The sequence below is a fragment of the Crocodylus porosus genome, unplaced genomic scaffold (assembly GCF_001723895.1).
Source record: "Crocodylus porosus isolate Cpor-Errol unplaced genomic scaffold, CroPor_comp1, whole genome shotgun sequence".
NCBI lineage: Eukaryota > Metazoa > Chordata > Crocodylia > Crocodylidae > Crocodylus > Crocodylus porosus.
The window spans coordinates 2,664,342-2,681,539 of NW_017728946.1; the positions used below are offsets into that span (position 1 = coordinate 2,664,342).

The 17,198-nt window shown below is 48.8% G+C and overlaps 1 protein-coding gene across 4 annotated transcripts in view; it reads left to right on the top strand.

Annotated features, from left to right (window-relative positions):
• Positions 1 to 17,198, top strand: part of CHD6 (chromodomain helicase DNA binding protein 6) — a 183,262-nt gene that overhangs the window by 56,827 nt on the left and 109,237 nt on the right. For 3 of the 4 annotated variants that reach the window (XM_019550743.1, XM_019550740.1, XM_019550741.1), the window contains exons 8-13: positions 4,511 to 4,597; positions 4,796 to 4,930; positions 5,211 to 5,332; positions 6,039 to 6,282; positions 6,799 to 6,975; positions 8,135 to 8,278. In XM_019550743.1, the coding sequence (XP_019406288.1) occupies positions 4,511 to 4,597; positions 4,796 to 4,930; positions 5,211 to 5,332; positions 6,039 to 6,282; positions 6,799 to 6,975; positions 8,135 to 8,278 (909 nt within the window). Of the gene's footprint in view, positions 1 to 971; positions 978 to 4,510; positions 4,598 to 4,795; positions 4,931 to 5,210; positions 5,333 to 6,038; positions 6,283 to 6,798; positions 6,976 to 8,134; positions 8,279 to 17,198 lie in introns of those variants that run through there. The other variant, XM_019550742.1, reaches the window with a different exon arrangement.

Below are 17,198 nucleotides of genomic sequence, written 5' to 3' on the forward strand. Positions count from 1 at the left end.
CATACCTAAAGAAGGGTGTCTTGTTGTCCTTGATTCCCATTGCTAATTTTAATTCAGTCACTGCCTTAGCTTTTCTAATCTGATCCCTACAAGTGCAGGCCATTGCTATATAGGCCTCCTTGGGGACTGTCCCTAGCTTCCATTGACTGTACTCCTCTTTCTTCTTTTTTAAGAGGACCATGATTTTCCTGTTTAGCCAAGAGGGCTTCCCAGCCCTTTTGCTACATTTCCTCTGGGTGGTAATGGACTTCCTTTGTGCTTCAAGGATCGTGTCCTTTACAAATGACCGCTATTCATGCACTCCTTTCACCTTTGGTCCCTTGTCCCGCAGTACATTCCCTACTAGTGACCTGAGCTTGTTGAAATTTGCATTTTTGAAGTCCAAAACTTCAGGCCTGCTATCCTTCCGATGAACCGTGAACATGATGGTTTCATAGTCACTATCACCCAGGCTGTCCTCTATGTTTAAGTCATTCACCAGGTCATCTCCTTTGGCCAGGACCAAGTCTAGAAGAGCATTACCTCTGGTTGGTCCATGCACCTCCTGAGTCAGAAAAAGCTCTTCGATGCAGATCAGGAAGGAACGCGACCAATCCGACTTGGCTGAGTGTTTCTACCAAGAGATGTCTGGATAATTGAAGTCGCTCATGATGACCATGCCTTGTGCCCACACAGCCTCTGTTAGTTCTTGGGCAAACTCTAGATCAAGTTCCTTCCCCTGCTTTGGTGGTCTGTAATATACACCTACAGTTAGGTCTCTCTCGCTGCACCGCCCCGCAACTTGGTTTCAAGCCATTCTTCTTTGGAACAGATGTCAGCCTCCAAGGAGGTGTACTGCTCCCTCACATAGAGAGCTACACCTCCACCTTTTTTTCCCTAGTCGATCCCTTTTGTGCAGGTCCAGTTGTGTGAGGAGTCCCACCAGGTCTACGTAATCCCTACTAGATCGTAACGGCCACTGGAGAGCAGGAGGGCTAGTTACTCCTACTTGTTCCCCATGCTCCTGGCATTATTGTACAGGCACCTGAGTCTTCCTACTGAAGCCCTCGTCTTCCTGTCACACCAAAAGAGAACGATTCCCTCAGCTCCTGCAAGAGTGGCCTTCCTGGTGTCCCTATCTAAGGAGCTTCCTTATATGTTGGTCCCTGCGTGTGCTCCGGTCAGTGCTTTCCTGTCCCCCAGCAATCTTAGTTTAAAGCCCTATTAAGAAAATTGTCCATCCTGGTTGAGAACAGGGATTTACCTCTCTGTGTGAGGTGGATGCTATCTCTTCCTGGGAGTCCTCTCTCCCTGAAGTACGCGCTGTGGTTGAGGAAACTGAAGCCCTCTTGGTGGCACCATTGTCGGGGACATCGGTTCATTTCCTCAATGCATCCTTCCCTCTTAGGACCATGGCCTGCAACAGGGAGCACAAAGGAGAAGGCTACCTGAGCACCCAACCCCTTAAGCCAGCCCCCAGAGCCCGTCTGGATTACTCCTGGCCATGTCATTTGTTCCCACATGGATGAGGAGCATGGGGTGGTAGTCAGATGGCCAGACAAGCCTGGGGATCCTCTCTGCAACATTTTGGATGCAGGCCCTAAGGAGGCAGCAGACCTCACAGGTTAGGGGGTCCAGATGGCAGATGGGTACCTCAGTGCCCCACAGGATGGAGTCTTTCACCACCACCACCTTGCCTCCTCCGGGGTTGGCAGCACAGTGATTACCTTCCTCCTCCAATGTCAGCATTGGAGCCTCCTTGTGCGTGGGGAGGGGAGCATACCTGTTGTGCAGGGCCAGGGGAGGAGCAGCCATGGCCCTGTGTTTCTTGGAGCACGTGGTGACTGGTCTTCCAGATAGCTCCAGGTGGGTCCTTGCTGGACACCATCTCTGTCTCCATCCCTTGTTCCTTCTTCTGGAGAAGGGCCTGGCAGTAGCCATCAATGAAGTCTTCATGGGGCCTGCTGGTGCACAGCTGGCATACCTCCTCCTTGAGCTCTCGCACTCGGCCTTCTAGAGACTCCACTAAGGAGCACACCCCATAGGTGGGGGTGCCCCCATGCCCAGCTGCCAGCAGCCATGCCAAGCAGCCCTCACAGTCCAGGGCCATGGGCTCCATCTGGTGGGGGGCAGGGCCATGGGCTCCATCTGGGGCGGGGCAGGGCCATGGGCTCTGGGTGGAGATCTTGGAGGTGATGGGACACCTGCGGCTGTGACAAATCATCACCATGGTTGAGAGCAAGTTTATGCCCCTACCTGGTCCCAGCAGCTCCTCTTCGGGCCTCTGGCCTCATGGTCCAGGACTTTGTGGCAGTCTTTCAGATATTTGAAGACAGTTAACAGGTATCATGTTAATCACTTAATCCTGGTTGAGTATGTCATATAGACCCCATCTTCTGCTCCTCTTCCTGCACAGGTGGTCTCCACTTGTTAGCTGGGATCCCTGGGTACTGTGCAGGATGAGGAGGGAGGCCTGGTTTCCCCTAAAGGTGTTCTTAATGATGCATTTGCCACCTGAGCACAATTTCTTGCCTTCGTGGTTAGCTGGAGGCTGTGGGGCAGCCCATGGTTTAGTACTAACAGGCTGGCTATTGACTCTGTAGGGACTGCAGAGGAAGGCCATGACCTGATAGGCTTTGGTTTGGATGTTTCCAGCAGGCGTAGTTCAACATGTAATCAGGGGAGAATTGCAGCTGCTTGTAGGTGGAAACAGTCAGAAGTGCCTGTGTGGTGCATGCCCCCCCATGCTCTGGTTGTGACTGAGCAGCCTATTCTGCTGCCGCCCATTCCCACTGTGTTGCTGGTGAATCTCACAGAAAACTAATCCATTAAGCCAGGGCTCACTTGCACATCAGAGCCAACCTTGACCCCACCGTGGCTTCTCTTTAGGGTAGTCATATCTTAATAATCTAAACTGCAGGTTAGTTGGTCAAGGTTATTCCGGCTAGCATACATAAAACATCCTTGTGTAAGCAGTGTGAGTAGTGTTAGCAGGAGCTTTGGCACCACTGAGCCAAGTTACAGTGTGCTAAGGCAATGTGGCAATGGGGTGTGTGATGTTACTGTGCTGGCAGCATCTGGGTCGAGTGCCTTGTTGCAGATCATGAAGCATTGCCATTGCAGGGAGTGATCATAGCCCAAGACACTGGAGAGTGTTTGCTGGCATTAAGTACTCAGCTGCAAAACGTGCCTATTCATGGTGCAGGCAAGCAAAATCTCCTGAAGCATGGATGCTGCATGAGAGGGAGCCATAAACATACATGGTTCTTTTGGGCAGCTCCTTCCCCTGCCCCACTATAAACAATTAATCTTGTTTAATATGAAGGATGCTTTCTGTAATTTATTGTTCTGCCCCAGAGATATTTGCCTGGGAATCCTCTACACTCTCTCTCATGAGTGTAAAATCAGCCCGCTAGGATCTTGAAACTGCTTCATAAATATGGGCTGTAAATCCTTGCAGCTTTCAGCTCCCCAGTCTTTTGTCTGTTTCAGATCTTCCTTGCCATGCAGATAGCATGAACCTGCTCCTGGTTGCTCCTCTGCCTGAGATGCTGGGGCCTTGGCCTTTGTGAGCTATGCCCCTAGGAAACCAATTTCCTCTGAGTCCCCATGACCTTCTACCTTCTGGATATGTGCCACCTTATAGGAACGCTGCCAGCTTAACAGTAATACTTTTAGCTTTAACTCATTCTGTGGCATTGCTTGCACTAAAAGGGAGAGAGGAGAGGCGAGGTTAGATAATGGGCCTCTCTTAGCTTTATGTGTGGTTGCTGATTGTCACTGGGCTTCATGCTGTTGGCTGTTTGAGGTGCAAAAGAAGAAATCAGGGAGATGTCACATTTTGTATATGACAAAGTTGCTGAGGTTCACTCATGCAAGGAAGGCTGTGAGGAACTTCACAAGACTCAAATGTTGCTCTGTGTCAGCAGAATGTGCTAGCACTTTTTTAATACGTGTACCCCCGGGGAGCGGGGTGGCAAGTGGCCAGATGCAGACCAGGGGTGTGGCAAGTGGTGGAGCAGCAGCAGCGCAGCGTCTGTGCAGTCCTGTTCTTACTCCGCACTGGTCCTGCTCCTGTGAGGCAGCGGTGTGGGGTGGTGGCGCTTCATCCCTGCCCACCCCTGTGTACCCCCTGGGACCTTTCAAAGTACCCCTTTGAAAGGTTGACAACTCCTGCTCTAGCGGTACTTACATGGAGTACTGGGCTCTGGGCTAGGGCATCCTCTGTAGACATGATGAGGCTGTGCCTATGCCAGGTGGGTTCAGGCAGGCACTCCTCCTTCCCACAAATGGAGGCCTTGAGCCAGTTCCCGCTGTAATGGAGTAGGGAACAGCTTGCCTTTCATGAAGCCTTTGTAGTAGCCCTGCTGGAAGTGGATGCCATGTGCTGCTCTGGCGCATGGTCTCTACACTGCACTCAGCTGGCCAGACCCTGGGGACAAAAGCTCTGTGGTTGTGTTTTTCACCCTCCTCCTGTTCAGCCCAGGAGTCACCTTGAATATGTGTGTCTCTCTCCACCCACTTGCCCCAGCCTGATGAGGATTTATTCAACCCAGACTATGTGGAGGTGGATCGAATCTTAGAGGTGGCTCACACGAAGGACCCTGACACTGAGGAGGTATGTGTCACTTCCAACCCTTGCCCAGTCCCTGTCTGGATGTGTGAGTGGGAGAATGATTCCACATAAATGGAGCTCAAAAATGCTTCCTGGATACAGGGTTTACTTGTCCCTTTTCTGTAACCTGCCATGTTTTGTGTGAGCCCTGCCTCTCTCTTGTCTCCCATCTCTTAAGTATCATTTCTCCATGTGCTGCAGGAAGTTACTCACTACCTGGTCAAATGGTGTTCATTGCCATATGAGGAAAGCACCTGGGAGCTGGAGGAAGATGTTGACCAAGGGAAAATTAAAGAGTTTGAATCCCTTCAGATTCCACCAGAAATCAGACACATGGTAACATGCCGCATGTCTTCTTAGCCTCTCTGTAACTGAGGGTGCAGAAAATACTACTTTTAAGGGAGGGAGGGATACTAAGCACATGCTTAGCATGTCCCCTGGTATTCCTCTCCTGAGCCTTACATACCTGCAGGCTTTGTTTATGGTGATGAGTATCAGCCGGTGAGGTCTGAAATACCCTTCCTAAGGTTCAGCCTGAGCTCCGTATGTGGCCAGCCTTGTTCAGTGCTAGCTTAATTTTCTTCCCATGGACCCTACTCTTTGCTCTTCTTCCTAGGAACGCCCAGCCTCTGAGTCCTGGCAGAAACTGGAGAAGTCACGGGAATATAAGAATAGCAACCAGTTGCGGGAATACCAGCTGGAGGGGATGAACTGGCTGCTCTTTAACTGGTACAACAGGTGAGGCAAAACTGGTGCATTGTACCACCTCTAGCAGTTCTGCTGGATTTCAGGCATCAGCAAATGCCCACCAGACTGCTGTCACTTCTCACAAAAGGGAGCCCCCACACTCCTGAAAAGTCCCAGCACAAATAGCTGCTCCTGCTGTCCGCATGTTACTATAAGCAGTAATTAATGGGATACTGTCCTTTGTGATTTAACTTTTATGTTTATTACTAATAAAAGCTCTTACCATCAAATGGAATGAAGTACATGTCAGGTGGTGCTGAGGGACTGTGAAAGGTTTCAGTTGGATTCCCTTGCACAGCTAGTTTTTAGCAGTGGTCATGGTGTTGTGATCCACACCTTCAGGAACAGAAATGTGTACTCCGGTGTAGAGGTGTGGCATGTTGCACATACGGTTCTTGATTTGTTTGTGCATCTCCTATAGTAAATGTTTACACACTTCCCACTCACTTTGGGTGCTGGTACTTTGCAGAAATGTGGGTGGCCTGCCCTGGATCGCCTTTAGTCTGAGTCTCTCTTAAAGCACTTTACTAACACTGACTTCATTCTCCCCGTCTCCACTGAGGACAGCACCATCTTAGCACAGTTAAACAGGCACAGAGAGGTCACATGACTTGTCCCATAGCAAAGTCAATGAAAGAGCCATGGATTCTATTCCCGTAAGGTGTATAACATAACTTTGTGCTTTCACTGTCTGCAGGAAGAACTGCATCTTGGCTGATGAGATGGGCCTGGGGAAGACTATCCAGTCTATCACCTTCCTCTCAGAAATTTTCTTGATGGGCATTCGTGGCCCCTTCCTCATTATTGCCCCACTCTCCACCATCACCAACTGGGAGAGGGAGTTCCGCACCTGGACAGAAATGAATGCCATTGTGTACCATGGCAGCCAGATCAGCAGGCAGATGATCCAGCAGTATGAGATGCTGTACAGAGATGTGCAGGTGACTGCCTTTCTAGGACCAGCTCCCTTCAGCCCCAGTGGCTCTCATTTCCTTCCTCTTTGCACATGGACATTTGTGGCTCCTCGGAATGGATAACCGCAGAGGCCATCCTCACAGGACGGCTTCCTATTTTGTTCTGAGTTACTCAGACTGTTTGCTAATAAAGCACAATCGTGTCTGTAGAGGATGCAGCAGATCTACCAGAGAGGAAGGGTTTTTTTGGTGTCCACAGTCTGCATACTCTCCAGCAGGCTTGGGCCCAAGTGGGGAAAAGGGTGTAAGAAAAGGACACACTCTGCTTTTTGCCACTTCTGTAACAGGATCTTGCCTTTCTACCCAACCAAACTTCCCCCTGTAAGGAAGGGACTGAGAGCTAAGGCAGATATAGACTCCAACCTAGTTGGAAACTTGCAGAGCAGCACACTGTGTGAACCCCCATTCGCAGCTGGGTAGCTGCATGGTGCATCGCATTGCCTAGCAGCTGTAAATTGCTGATTCTGCCTTCTGTTTCCTTAGGGTAACCCTCTCCCTGGGATCTTCAAGTTTCATGTGGTCATCACCACTTTTGAGATGATCCTAGCTGACTGCCCAGAACTGAAGAAGATCCAGTGGCGCTGTGTGGTCATCGATGAGGCCCATCGGCTGAAGAACAGGAACTGCAAACTGCTAGAGGGTCTGAAACTTATGGCCCTGGTGAGAATTTACTGATTGTGCTATTCCAATGACCTAGCCACATTTACAACAGCAATCTGCACAGCCAGAATTCAGCTATTCAGAGGAGGCATCTCAGATAGATGTCACCATTGCCTTCAGGACATTTGCCCTGGCCTCAGGACCCTGGGCTATGCTGGCTTCATAGTTTTCATAGACATAAGGGCCAGAAGGGACCTCGTAAGATCATTGGGTCCCAGCCCAGGGCAGGAAGTCAGGTAGAGTCAAAGGATCCAAGCAAAATAAGCATCCTGCTGTTTCTTAAAAGTGTCCATCGTAGGTTCTTGCACCACCTCTGGGGGAAGTCTATTCCAGGCCTTGGGGGCTCGGACAGTAAGTTTTTCCTTATGTCCAGCCTAAAACGGTCTTGCAGGAGTTTGTGACACTTGGACCTTGTTATTCCTTGGGGTGCTCTGGTGAACAGGCATTCTCCCAGATCCTGATACACACCCCTTATAGGCTGCCACCAAGTCACCCCTGAGCCTGCGCTTCTCCAGGCTGAAGAGTCCCATGGCTCTCAGCCTTGCTTCATAAGGCCTGTTCTCTTGCCCTCTGATCATGCACGTGACTCTCCTCTGGACTCTTTCAAGCTTCTTCATGTTCTTTCTGAATTGTGGAGCCCAGATGGCTTGTCTTTCATCAGCTGAGCTGCAGGTGTGCTTAGGTCTAAAGTGGTGCCACGTAGCTACTGAGGGTCAATACAAATCCTACAGCTGGTTTCGCTAGAGTGGTGGCTTTAACCCTACTTTCTGGGTGTACTACAGAGTGTCTTAAGGACATTCTGTCAGTACTCTTCTGAGGAGCTGGTATTCCTCTTCATTCCCAGTCTTAATGTGTTGCTTCAGCAGCTGCTAGGTTTCACCTCAGAAACAGATGCCTTCCAGTGGCAGAAGTTATGATTCCCACATATTAGCCATGTTATTTCCATGTCCTTGGCCAGTGGTTGATCTTCTGATGCTTGGTTTTTTTGCAGTCATTCTGCTGAGGCCTTCTTGTGCCCTGAGGTAAAATTATGGCAGAGACAGGAGAATCCTTGCAGGATGGAAAACCATGGCCAGTCTCCCACTGTTGCTCTTTGGTTCTGACTATGTAAGTGCTGCACCTTGGCTCCAGAGCCCTAACTCATTATCTCTGTGCACAGGAACACAAGGTGCTGCTGACAGGAACTCCTCTGCAGAACTCAGTGGAAGAACTTTTCAGCCTGTTGAATTTCCTGGAACCACAGCAGTTCCCCTCAGAGACTGCCTTTCTGGAGGAGTTTGGAGACCTCAAGACAGAGGAGCAGGTATCTAGAAGGGACTGAGAGGAGTGAGGTTTATGTGTTGTTAGTGAAGAACCCCATGGCCTTGAAGAATAGTCAAGCACATACTTTAATCACAGTGTATCATCAGGGGTCTTTATTGCTTGGAGCAGCAATGTCAAACTCATTCTTCCCTGCATGCTGGAATATGGACCCTTGTCATCTGACCTGTGGGGCTGCCTGCAGGGCTGGAAATTTGGTAGCAATAGCATTAATTACTGCAGCTTTTGGAGCCACGGCTCAGAGTTACAAACTGTCCATAAATTTATGGACAGTCTATAAAGAAAAAGGCAAAAAAACCTTGTCTGTAAAGTCCATGAAAAACCTGAGTTGCCCATGAAAATGAAGAAACAGTGAGCTTGATTTAATATCTATCTTTGGAACAAGGCTGGATGGAAGTGTTGATGGACAGACAGAGGAGAACAGTACCACCTTGTGCCTGAACAGGAGCACAGTTTGGTGCCCTGCAGGGAGCTATCAGGGCTTTGTGGCCCACAGGAGCCTTCCTAGACTCCACCCCCATCCCTGCTACTTGCTTCCATTGCATCCCATTCTCCACTGTGTCCCTGTAAGGTCAGCTTGACTCAAAGGTAGTTAGGACCACATGAACCCAGGCAGTCTGAGGCATTAGGTGGAACAGAGAAGGTGTGGTGCAGCCAAAACACACTGATGTAAGGTTAAAATGATGGAGAGGCAGCAGGGGTGTTCTGTGCCAATATTTGGGGAATGGTGCTGGTACAGGTAAGGTTCAAGGGTGGGCTAGGTGGTAGTTCTCGTGGGCTGGTTTGCTAGTGACTGAGACTATTAACTGTTTGGGCTTCACTTAATATTTAAAGGTTAAGTTTGTTCTAAGGTGGTGTGCTTATCCGTTTAGGCCCTGAAGTAAACTCATTTTTAGTTCAGTGTTACTTGCAAGTGGGGAAGTTTCTTTATTTTAGAATACCTATTAAAATGTATTTTCCCAGGTTTGTGGGTGGGGCGTAAGCCAGATTTAGAAAGTTGGTGTTAAACTCCTAAAATTTGAACCTAGCCCTTTTTACTGCTGTCCAGGGCCTGGCAGGAGGGTTATATTTACATTATGTAAAACATGTGTCAGCAAAACTATCCACCATCACTTGCTGATGAGCAGATGCTGTAAAAAAAAGTCAGTAAAAAATGTCTTCAGGCCCTGTGTGCAGCCCTGCAGGCTGGATGACATGTCTGGCTGGATGGGCCAGATCTGGCCTGCATGCTGTATCTGACACCCCTGGTTTAGAGCAAAGCACCTGCTTACATGTTCCACTGGATCCAGGCCCCTGAGGCAACACAGGTTATTAAAGCTTAAGAGAGTGAAACAATGGCTTGACAAACTACTTTGGAGATAAAATATTGAGACAGCCTAAGGCAAGGACCAGCCCCCTTTCCTGGGCAAGGTCAGCTAGTGAGCTCCTGTCACCACTATAAGCCTTGGGCCTTTCAGCATCCATTCTCTGCCACTGTGTGACATAGGCCTATTTGATGTGGGAAGGTCATGGGACTAGGCCCATCATGGAGAAGTATAAGCTTCCCTGAATAAGGGAGGCCACTGGGGACACATCAACTGATTATATGGAACAGCGAAAAAGACAACAGGAATGAAAGTGAGGTCATAGGTTAATAACTAGGTCATCGGAAGGGGATGCTGAACAGAGCACAGCGGCCAGCACCCACTGCTTCCTGAAGGAGTCGAGGGAGCCTGTGGACCCCAACTAGTGAAAATGTCTGGATACGTGGGTGGACTAGTGCTAGGAAAACAGTCCCACCCTTGCCCTGCTTTGTCCTAGCCAGAGCCTCCTTCCTGGTCTTATAGATGGTCAGCTTGGCTAGAGCCAGGAGAAGGTTGACCAGGAGGTCCTGGAACTTAGTGGGTTGGGAGACAGGAAGTCCGTAAAAAAAAAAAGGTACAGAGAGAAGCGCAGCCAGAACCTCAGCAGGAGGTTCTGGGGGAGGCGGAAGAGGGGCTGCAGCCTGGCACACTCAAGGTAGGTATGCGCCAGAGTCTCCCTCTGTGGGCAAAAGGGGCAGGTGTCAAGAGTGTCTGTAAAGCATGCCAGATACATGCCCATGGAGACCGCTCCATGGAGGAGCCACCAGCTGAGGTCCCTGGTGGCTTGTGGGATCAAAGTGGAATATAGGCTAGTCTACCAGGGACCCTTGCCCCTGCTCTCACCTAGGATGTCCTGCCACTTGTTGGGGCAGGACACAAGGATGGGATGATGGACGATGCAGAGCACAAGTGTTTAGAGCTGGTGATGGTGGGGTGTTCAGAAGCAGACCAGCTTGGTCCCCTCATCCTGCTGAGGTGGTGGTGCAGGGAGCACCATGGGACCTGTTGAGGCAGTGACCCTGTGACAAGGTTCAGAGGGCTGGGGACATCAGAGAGTGGGAACTGCCCTGGTGTAGGACCTGGTTGATATAATTGAGGGCAGTGGGTGGCAGGGCAGCCTTTACCTCCTTGAGTATGTGGCAAGGAACATGCAGCGGGCACAGCTCCATACACTGGGCCAGCACAAAGGGGTCCACCCAGCCTGCCTAGCATAGTCCAGAACATGAGTAATGTCCTGGCTAGGACCATCTTCCAGCACAGCCAGGTCACTTCCATTGCTGGCACCGCCAGCTGTGGGTTTTTCAGCAAGGGCTCGGCATGGAGGTCAGTGTCCTGGGTGACCATCCCTGGGTGTTAGCACCACTGTCCACCAGATAGTGCTTAGGGATCATTAAACCCTTAAATGGGATGTGAGATATGAGTGCAGACAACCCAGTGTCCTAAAGTCAATGTTTCACTTAAATGCAGAGTCCTAAAATCAAAGTCTAACTTTATTAATACAACAAATATTATCTTAGAAGTTTTTATATTCAGAGAGAGAAAAACATTCAGTATAATAATCTCACCCAATCCCAGATGTTACTTTGCCCAACAGAAAAGACAGCCACTCAGTTCCTGGAAGCAAAGGGTATGTCGCGGGCTGGGACAGTCCAAACATGTGTTGAAGGCTGTATGTATGACAACGACAAACTTTCTTCATCTTCACTGCTTTTCTTCAGCTTCACTCCTTTAATAACTCTTTGCTTTCGGATTGGTCTCTCTGCAGTCAGCATACTGTCCATCTTTTATCCTGGCAGTATATGTCTGTGTCTAACGGACCCATCACAAGGACACCTCTGAATTTGACCACCTTCCAGTGTCTTAACTTCGGGCATTGTCCTATGGTCTCCCTTATCGCCTTTTATTAATATGTCCAATCCTTTCATCCCTCTGATACAGCTGGTTAGTGCCAAGTTCAGTTTTTTGGAGCTACTAACAAGGTCATTGCTATATTATGTTAAAAGAACTTCTCACTGTGATAAAAAAGAAAAGATACAATATAATGAGCACCTATAAGCTCTACAAAAACAACTTAAAGCCAGCTAATAAAAAAAAAAAGTTAATAAGGACAAAACTTAAGCAGTGATTAAATACGGCTAAATATAAACAGTACTATAAAGAGGTGCAACTTCAAAGCATTAAATATAGCAAACTGCCTTAATCTCCTTGATGGCTAGGTTCACCTATGCCATCACTGCATGGAAGTCAGTCTGATAGTGAAACTCTGCCCCTGCTGCTCAGGGCCTCTGGGCTGCAACCATTAGCCAAGGTCTTCATGCAGCAAGTGATTATTTCACCCCAGGCTTGCCTGACATCCTGCTTATTGAAGGAGACTGTCATAATATAATCCTTGCAGCCACTGAGCTTCATAGCATTCTAGTCTAATATAGAGCTGTTTCATTTTCCAACACAATAAAACCATGAATACAAGCAATACCATTTGCACAATAAGCAAAAAAACCAATAGGATGTAACATTAGATTAAAAAATCCCATACAGTTGTACTCCATCCAATCAAAGTTTCCCACTTTGAATGCTGTCCAGCATTTTGGACCTTTTCTAATACTGTCAATACTTCTGTTTTGTTATGTTTAATCTGAACAATGGTTTCTTGATCATATTTCTTAATGATTAGAGTACAGTGTGTAGATCAGGGTGAGACAAAACTTGCTGCAAGGTCTGCCACAAATCCAATCCCAGCTGCAGTGGGGTTATATCCTGATAGAGCCATGGTTTAGCTTAGATAGACTGAACAGTCCACTGGGGTACAAAATACATAAAATCAAAACCACTTACAGCGGTGACCTTTCACAAACTCAGCCAATGCATCTTCAGTTATTCTCTGTACCAAACAAACTTTTTGATGCTTCAGTGGTGGTCCTCCCCCTTTCAATGTCATGCCTACTCAGGCAACACTACACCATTGCTTAGTCAAATTTAGCTTTGATTTTAAGCATCTTTTAAACACAGAGGTCCCAGGTTTAGGGAAGCATCAACTCTGTAGGTTCTTGTTTCCTTTAAAACAAAGGGGTAAATGCAGTTTTTCTCACACATCCTGGTATGCTGGTGTTATAAATACTAGCATCTAAATACAAACAAGATACTCTTTATAGCCTTGAAAACACATCATTAGGTGGTTTGCTAAAAATGCACACATTACCTTTTAATAAATGCCATTTTTCTAAACAAATGGAATTTAAACGTAAAACTTTCATATAAATTGCTGCTCTTTGTTTCAAATATTAGAACAACTTTCCAGTCCAAGCTGGATGGAAGTATCCTGGTCTGGGATCCACAAACAAATTAAATTTTTAGAGGGGGCATTACCAACAATTTTTACAATATTTACATGATATTCATATGCATTTAAACTTTTAAGAACTTCAGACAAACAAACAAATAACAAGACAAACAGCACAAAACAGACAAGACAGTCTTTGTTGTAGTAAAGCCATCGCTTAGGTGAGGAAGACACTGTTGATTCTGTTGATGGTAATGAAGCCTCATGGTCTATCAGTCACCTTTGCTAATTTTACACTATGGTTTCTGCAAAAGAAAACAAACACACAAACCTGTCAAGGAAAGCTCCTTGCATTGGAATGTCATTCATATTTACAGGGCTGACGTGCAGTGGCAATGTACACGTCACTGCAAAACACAAAGACAAAAAAACAGGAGGGGCTCAACTCCCATTAGGTTAGTTCAGGTTATGGAATCACTTTTGATACTGTGGCTGGCTTTGCCCAGAGATTCCCCTCCTAGCTCCTTACAGAGGCTGCTTTTTAGTAGTCTGTTTTTTGGACAGTGACAGGCACTCCAAGATGCACTCTGCCACACATCTTCCCTCCTTGGCCTTTACCAAGGGGTCTTCTATCTGGGTATGCTCCCCCTAGCCTTTTCCCATCAAAGGGTAGCCCACAAGACAGTGGGGGACAGGGATTTTAGGCACCCTGTACTCACCTTTTCCTGGGGTGGCAACATGTGGCATGTTGTAGAGACTACCCTGCCACAATAGCTCCACCACATTAACCAGTCCCAGGAAGGTGTAGTTTTCAGGTCTTACCCAGGACCAATCTCCAGGCTCGCCTGCTCTGGTCATCTTCCCTTCTCATGGGCACAGTTTTTCACTTCTGGGTTTCCTGACCCCTCCTCAGCTAGTTGAGATCTCAGACTCCTAATCCTGGCAGTCTTAGCAGTGGCCTCTTTTAAACTTTTGACCTCTTTAGGCCCCGCCTCTGGATTGCCAGACCACTTGGTCTTTCAAGGCTTTCCAGACCCCTTTGGACTACAGGCTCCTGGACCCCTTAGGTCTCCAACTGTGTTACCTGGACTTTGACCCCTCTTTAGGTCCTGGCCATGCTCCTGGGCTGCAGACTTCTCATCGTATCTTTCTTTGTTTTCTCCACTCTGAGCCTCTGGACCCATTTGGTCCCACTTTCTCTTGGTCCCTCCTGGGCCACAAGCCACTGAATGTGCCTTACACACCTTTCAGACTGTAAATCGCTAGCTTTCCAGCAGTTTTTCTGAAGTCCTCACACTTTCTTGAACAGGCCTCTCCTACAATGTATTCTCATTTTCTTAATGCCCAAATCAATCCCAAACATTCCTTTGCATATGGATTAAAGTTCTGTTCAGGTCCTGTTAGGGTTCTTGAGGCATAGGCCACTGGTCTTCACTTTTTTCCTTTCCCTTGCAGTAGGGTAGCACCAATAGCTCTTTCAGTAGTTACCAACTGCAAGGCAAAGCATTTTGTCTCATCTGGGCAAGCCAATGCAGGAGCTTGCACCGGATCCCTTTTTAACCGAATTAAAGTTACTTGTTGTTCTGGGCACCATTTCCACTGTTATCCTTTTTTATCAGTTTAACAAGAGGTTGACTTTTCTCAGTGAACATGGGGATAAAGTCCCATGATAAATTCAGTGTTCCCAACAGTGCATGAAGGAATGATAAGTCTGTTGGAACTGGCAGTTTGCCTATCTGCTCTACTTGCTGCCTATTTGGAGTTCTTCTGTCCTGTCCCAACGTGATTCCTAGGTATTTCACTTCTTTGACTACCAACTGTACCTTAGCTCTATTAACCTTGAATTCTGTTTTTTCAGCTATCTGCAGTACTTCCCCATGTTACTTTTTCTGCTTGCTCTTTATCACCTCCATGTATCTGTATGTCATCTCCATATGACAACACACAACTTCGACTATCCGGAGAAAGTCTGTCCCATATTCTTACCACAAGTGCATGGCATATCTCTGGAGCATTGTGAAATCCTTGGGGTACTTGATTAAAACAATCCTGTTGTCCCCTGAATGTGAATCCAAATTTATACCAGCATTCTTGTGCCAAGGGAACAGCAAAAAATGCATTAGCCAAGAGCAGTACTGAAAACCATTTTGCCCCTCCTGCTAAAATTTCAGGATATTTTGGCACAACAGGAGCTGTGACAGGAGTCATTGCATTCAAAGCTCTGAAGTCTATTGTTAGTCTGCAGGTTTTCCCATCTGCCTTCAGAACAGGTCAAATCAGGGAATTGCAAACGCTAGGCATCTATACTATGCAGCAGGGAGCATGCAGCGGGGGCATTTCCGTGCGCTGGACCAGCACAGAGGGATCTGCCCATAGCTGCCTAGCACACTCCAGGAGGTCTCCGACACAAGTGATGTGCACCGGGACCATCGTCTGGCACACCCAGGGCACCTCCATCGCTGGCATCTCCAGCTGCGGGTTTTTCAGCAAGGGCTCAGCATGGAGGTCAGCACCCTGGGCGACTATCCTTGGGGACCTGGAGGCTGAGACCAGCTCCCAGGCTCTGAGGAAGTCCTGGCAGAGATCTGGTAACTCCTCCAGGTCCTGCTTGGGGAGGCCCCACAGGTAGAAGAGCTGCCAGTCATATCAGAATCCTCAGAGGAGGCAGAGAAAGGTGCATGTCACCTGGCTACTGGCACCGTAAAGGACCTGAAAGCAGAAGGTGTGGACCTGACTGCAAGGGGAGGCTCAGGAGACCCAGTGCCATCCTGGCCAGAAGAATCCCAGCACCCATCTCTGAAGACTGGCCAGGAGCTCAGGGAGCACGGCCAGGGTGTTGAAACAGTTCCAGAGCCTGGCTAGGATGACTACTGCCCTCCCATGAAGGGAAAGACACTGCAGCAGGCTCGCCCATGCCCACAGCTGCCCAGACACCATGCCCACAGCTGCCCAGACACCCTGACCTCCAGCTAGTGTCAGTTCTCCAGCAGGGCGGGGTGACAGGGGAACAAGTAGACCCCCCAGATAGAGCAGTGAGCCCGCACTCCATTGGATGTGCTGGAGCACAAGTGGGAGCTAGCTCACCTGCCACCCATCACCCACCGTCAGGCCAGAGCTCTTGACCCAGGTGGCCTGGGCAGAGGAAGCTGCTGAGTACACAGACTGGCAGGCCTCCACCTGTACCAGGTCACCCAGGTCCTGGATGGCCAGGAGCACCTCGTCAGTGTACATCAACAGGACCACACATGTGGGTGACTCCTTAAGCACCAGCCCCACCATCCACTGGTGCAGGAGGCAGAGGCAGGGCTTGGGGGCAAAGGTGTAGAGCTGTCCTGGCAGTGGGCAGCCTTGATGCACCCCTAGCCTGAACGGGATGGCCTGTGTCAGCGTCCAGTGAGCTTGACCTTACATTCTGTGGAGGCATACAGCACCTGGAGAAAATGCATAAAATGGGAACCGAAGCCAAATACCCTCAGTATGCCTGCAAGGTAACCATGATTACCTTGTCAAATGCTTTCTCCTGGTTGAGGGACAGGAGGGCTAACGAGAGACTGTCCCTGCAAGTGAGCTCGAGGAGGTCCTGGACCAGGTGCAGTTACTGAAGATACACCCTAGAACCGTGTATGTCTGGTTGGGATGAATCATGTCTGCCTGAATGGACCTCAGGTGCAGTGAGAAGGCTTTTTGCTATGACCTTGTAATCCATACAGAGGAGTAAGACTGGGCGCCAATTCCTAAGGTTGTGGGGGTTCCCCTTTTTTGGCAGCAGGGCCAGGATAGCTCTCCTGCATGACAGGAGAAGCTCCCTGTCTCCTTCGGACTCATCCCAGACCCTAGCAAGGTCTAGGCCGAGGATGTCCCAGAAGGCGTGGTAGAACTCTACAGTCAGCCCATTGACACCTGGCACTTTCTTAGCATGTGTCAGACAAAGGGCATCCAAGAGCTCGGCCAGAGGAGGCGAGCCTCCAGTTGGTCCTGGCTGCCTGCTCTGACCAGCAGCAGGCCTTTCCACAGGACCTGGCAGTGTTGGACCTGGAGAGAAGAGCTCTGTGTAGAAGACTCTCGCCCTTTCTCGCATCTTACCTGGGTCTGTGAAGTGGGTGCCATTGCCCTCCAGGAGGCAGGCAGTGTATTTCTTAGTGCTTCTCCAGGGTATAGAAGAAGCAGGAGCCATGGTCCATCTCCCAAAGGAGCTAGACGCACAAATGGATGAATGCGTCTTGGCCATGGCAGTTGTCCAGAGCTCGAAGCTCTACCTGTCTCTCTTGACACTCCTCAGA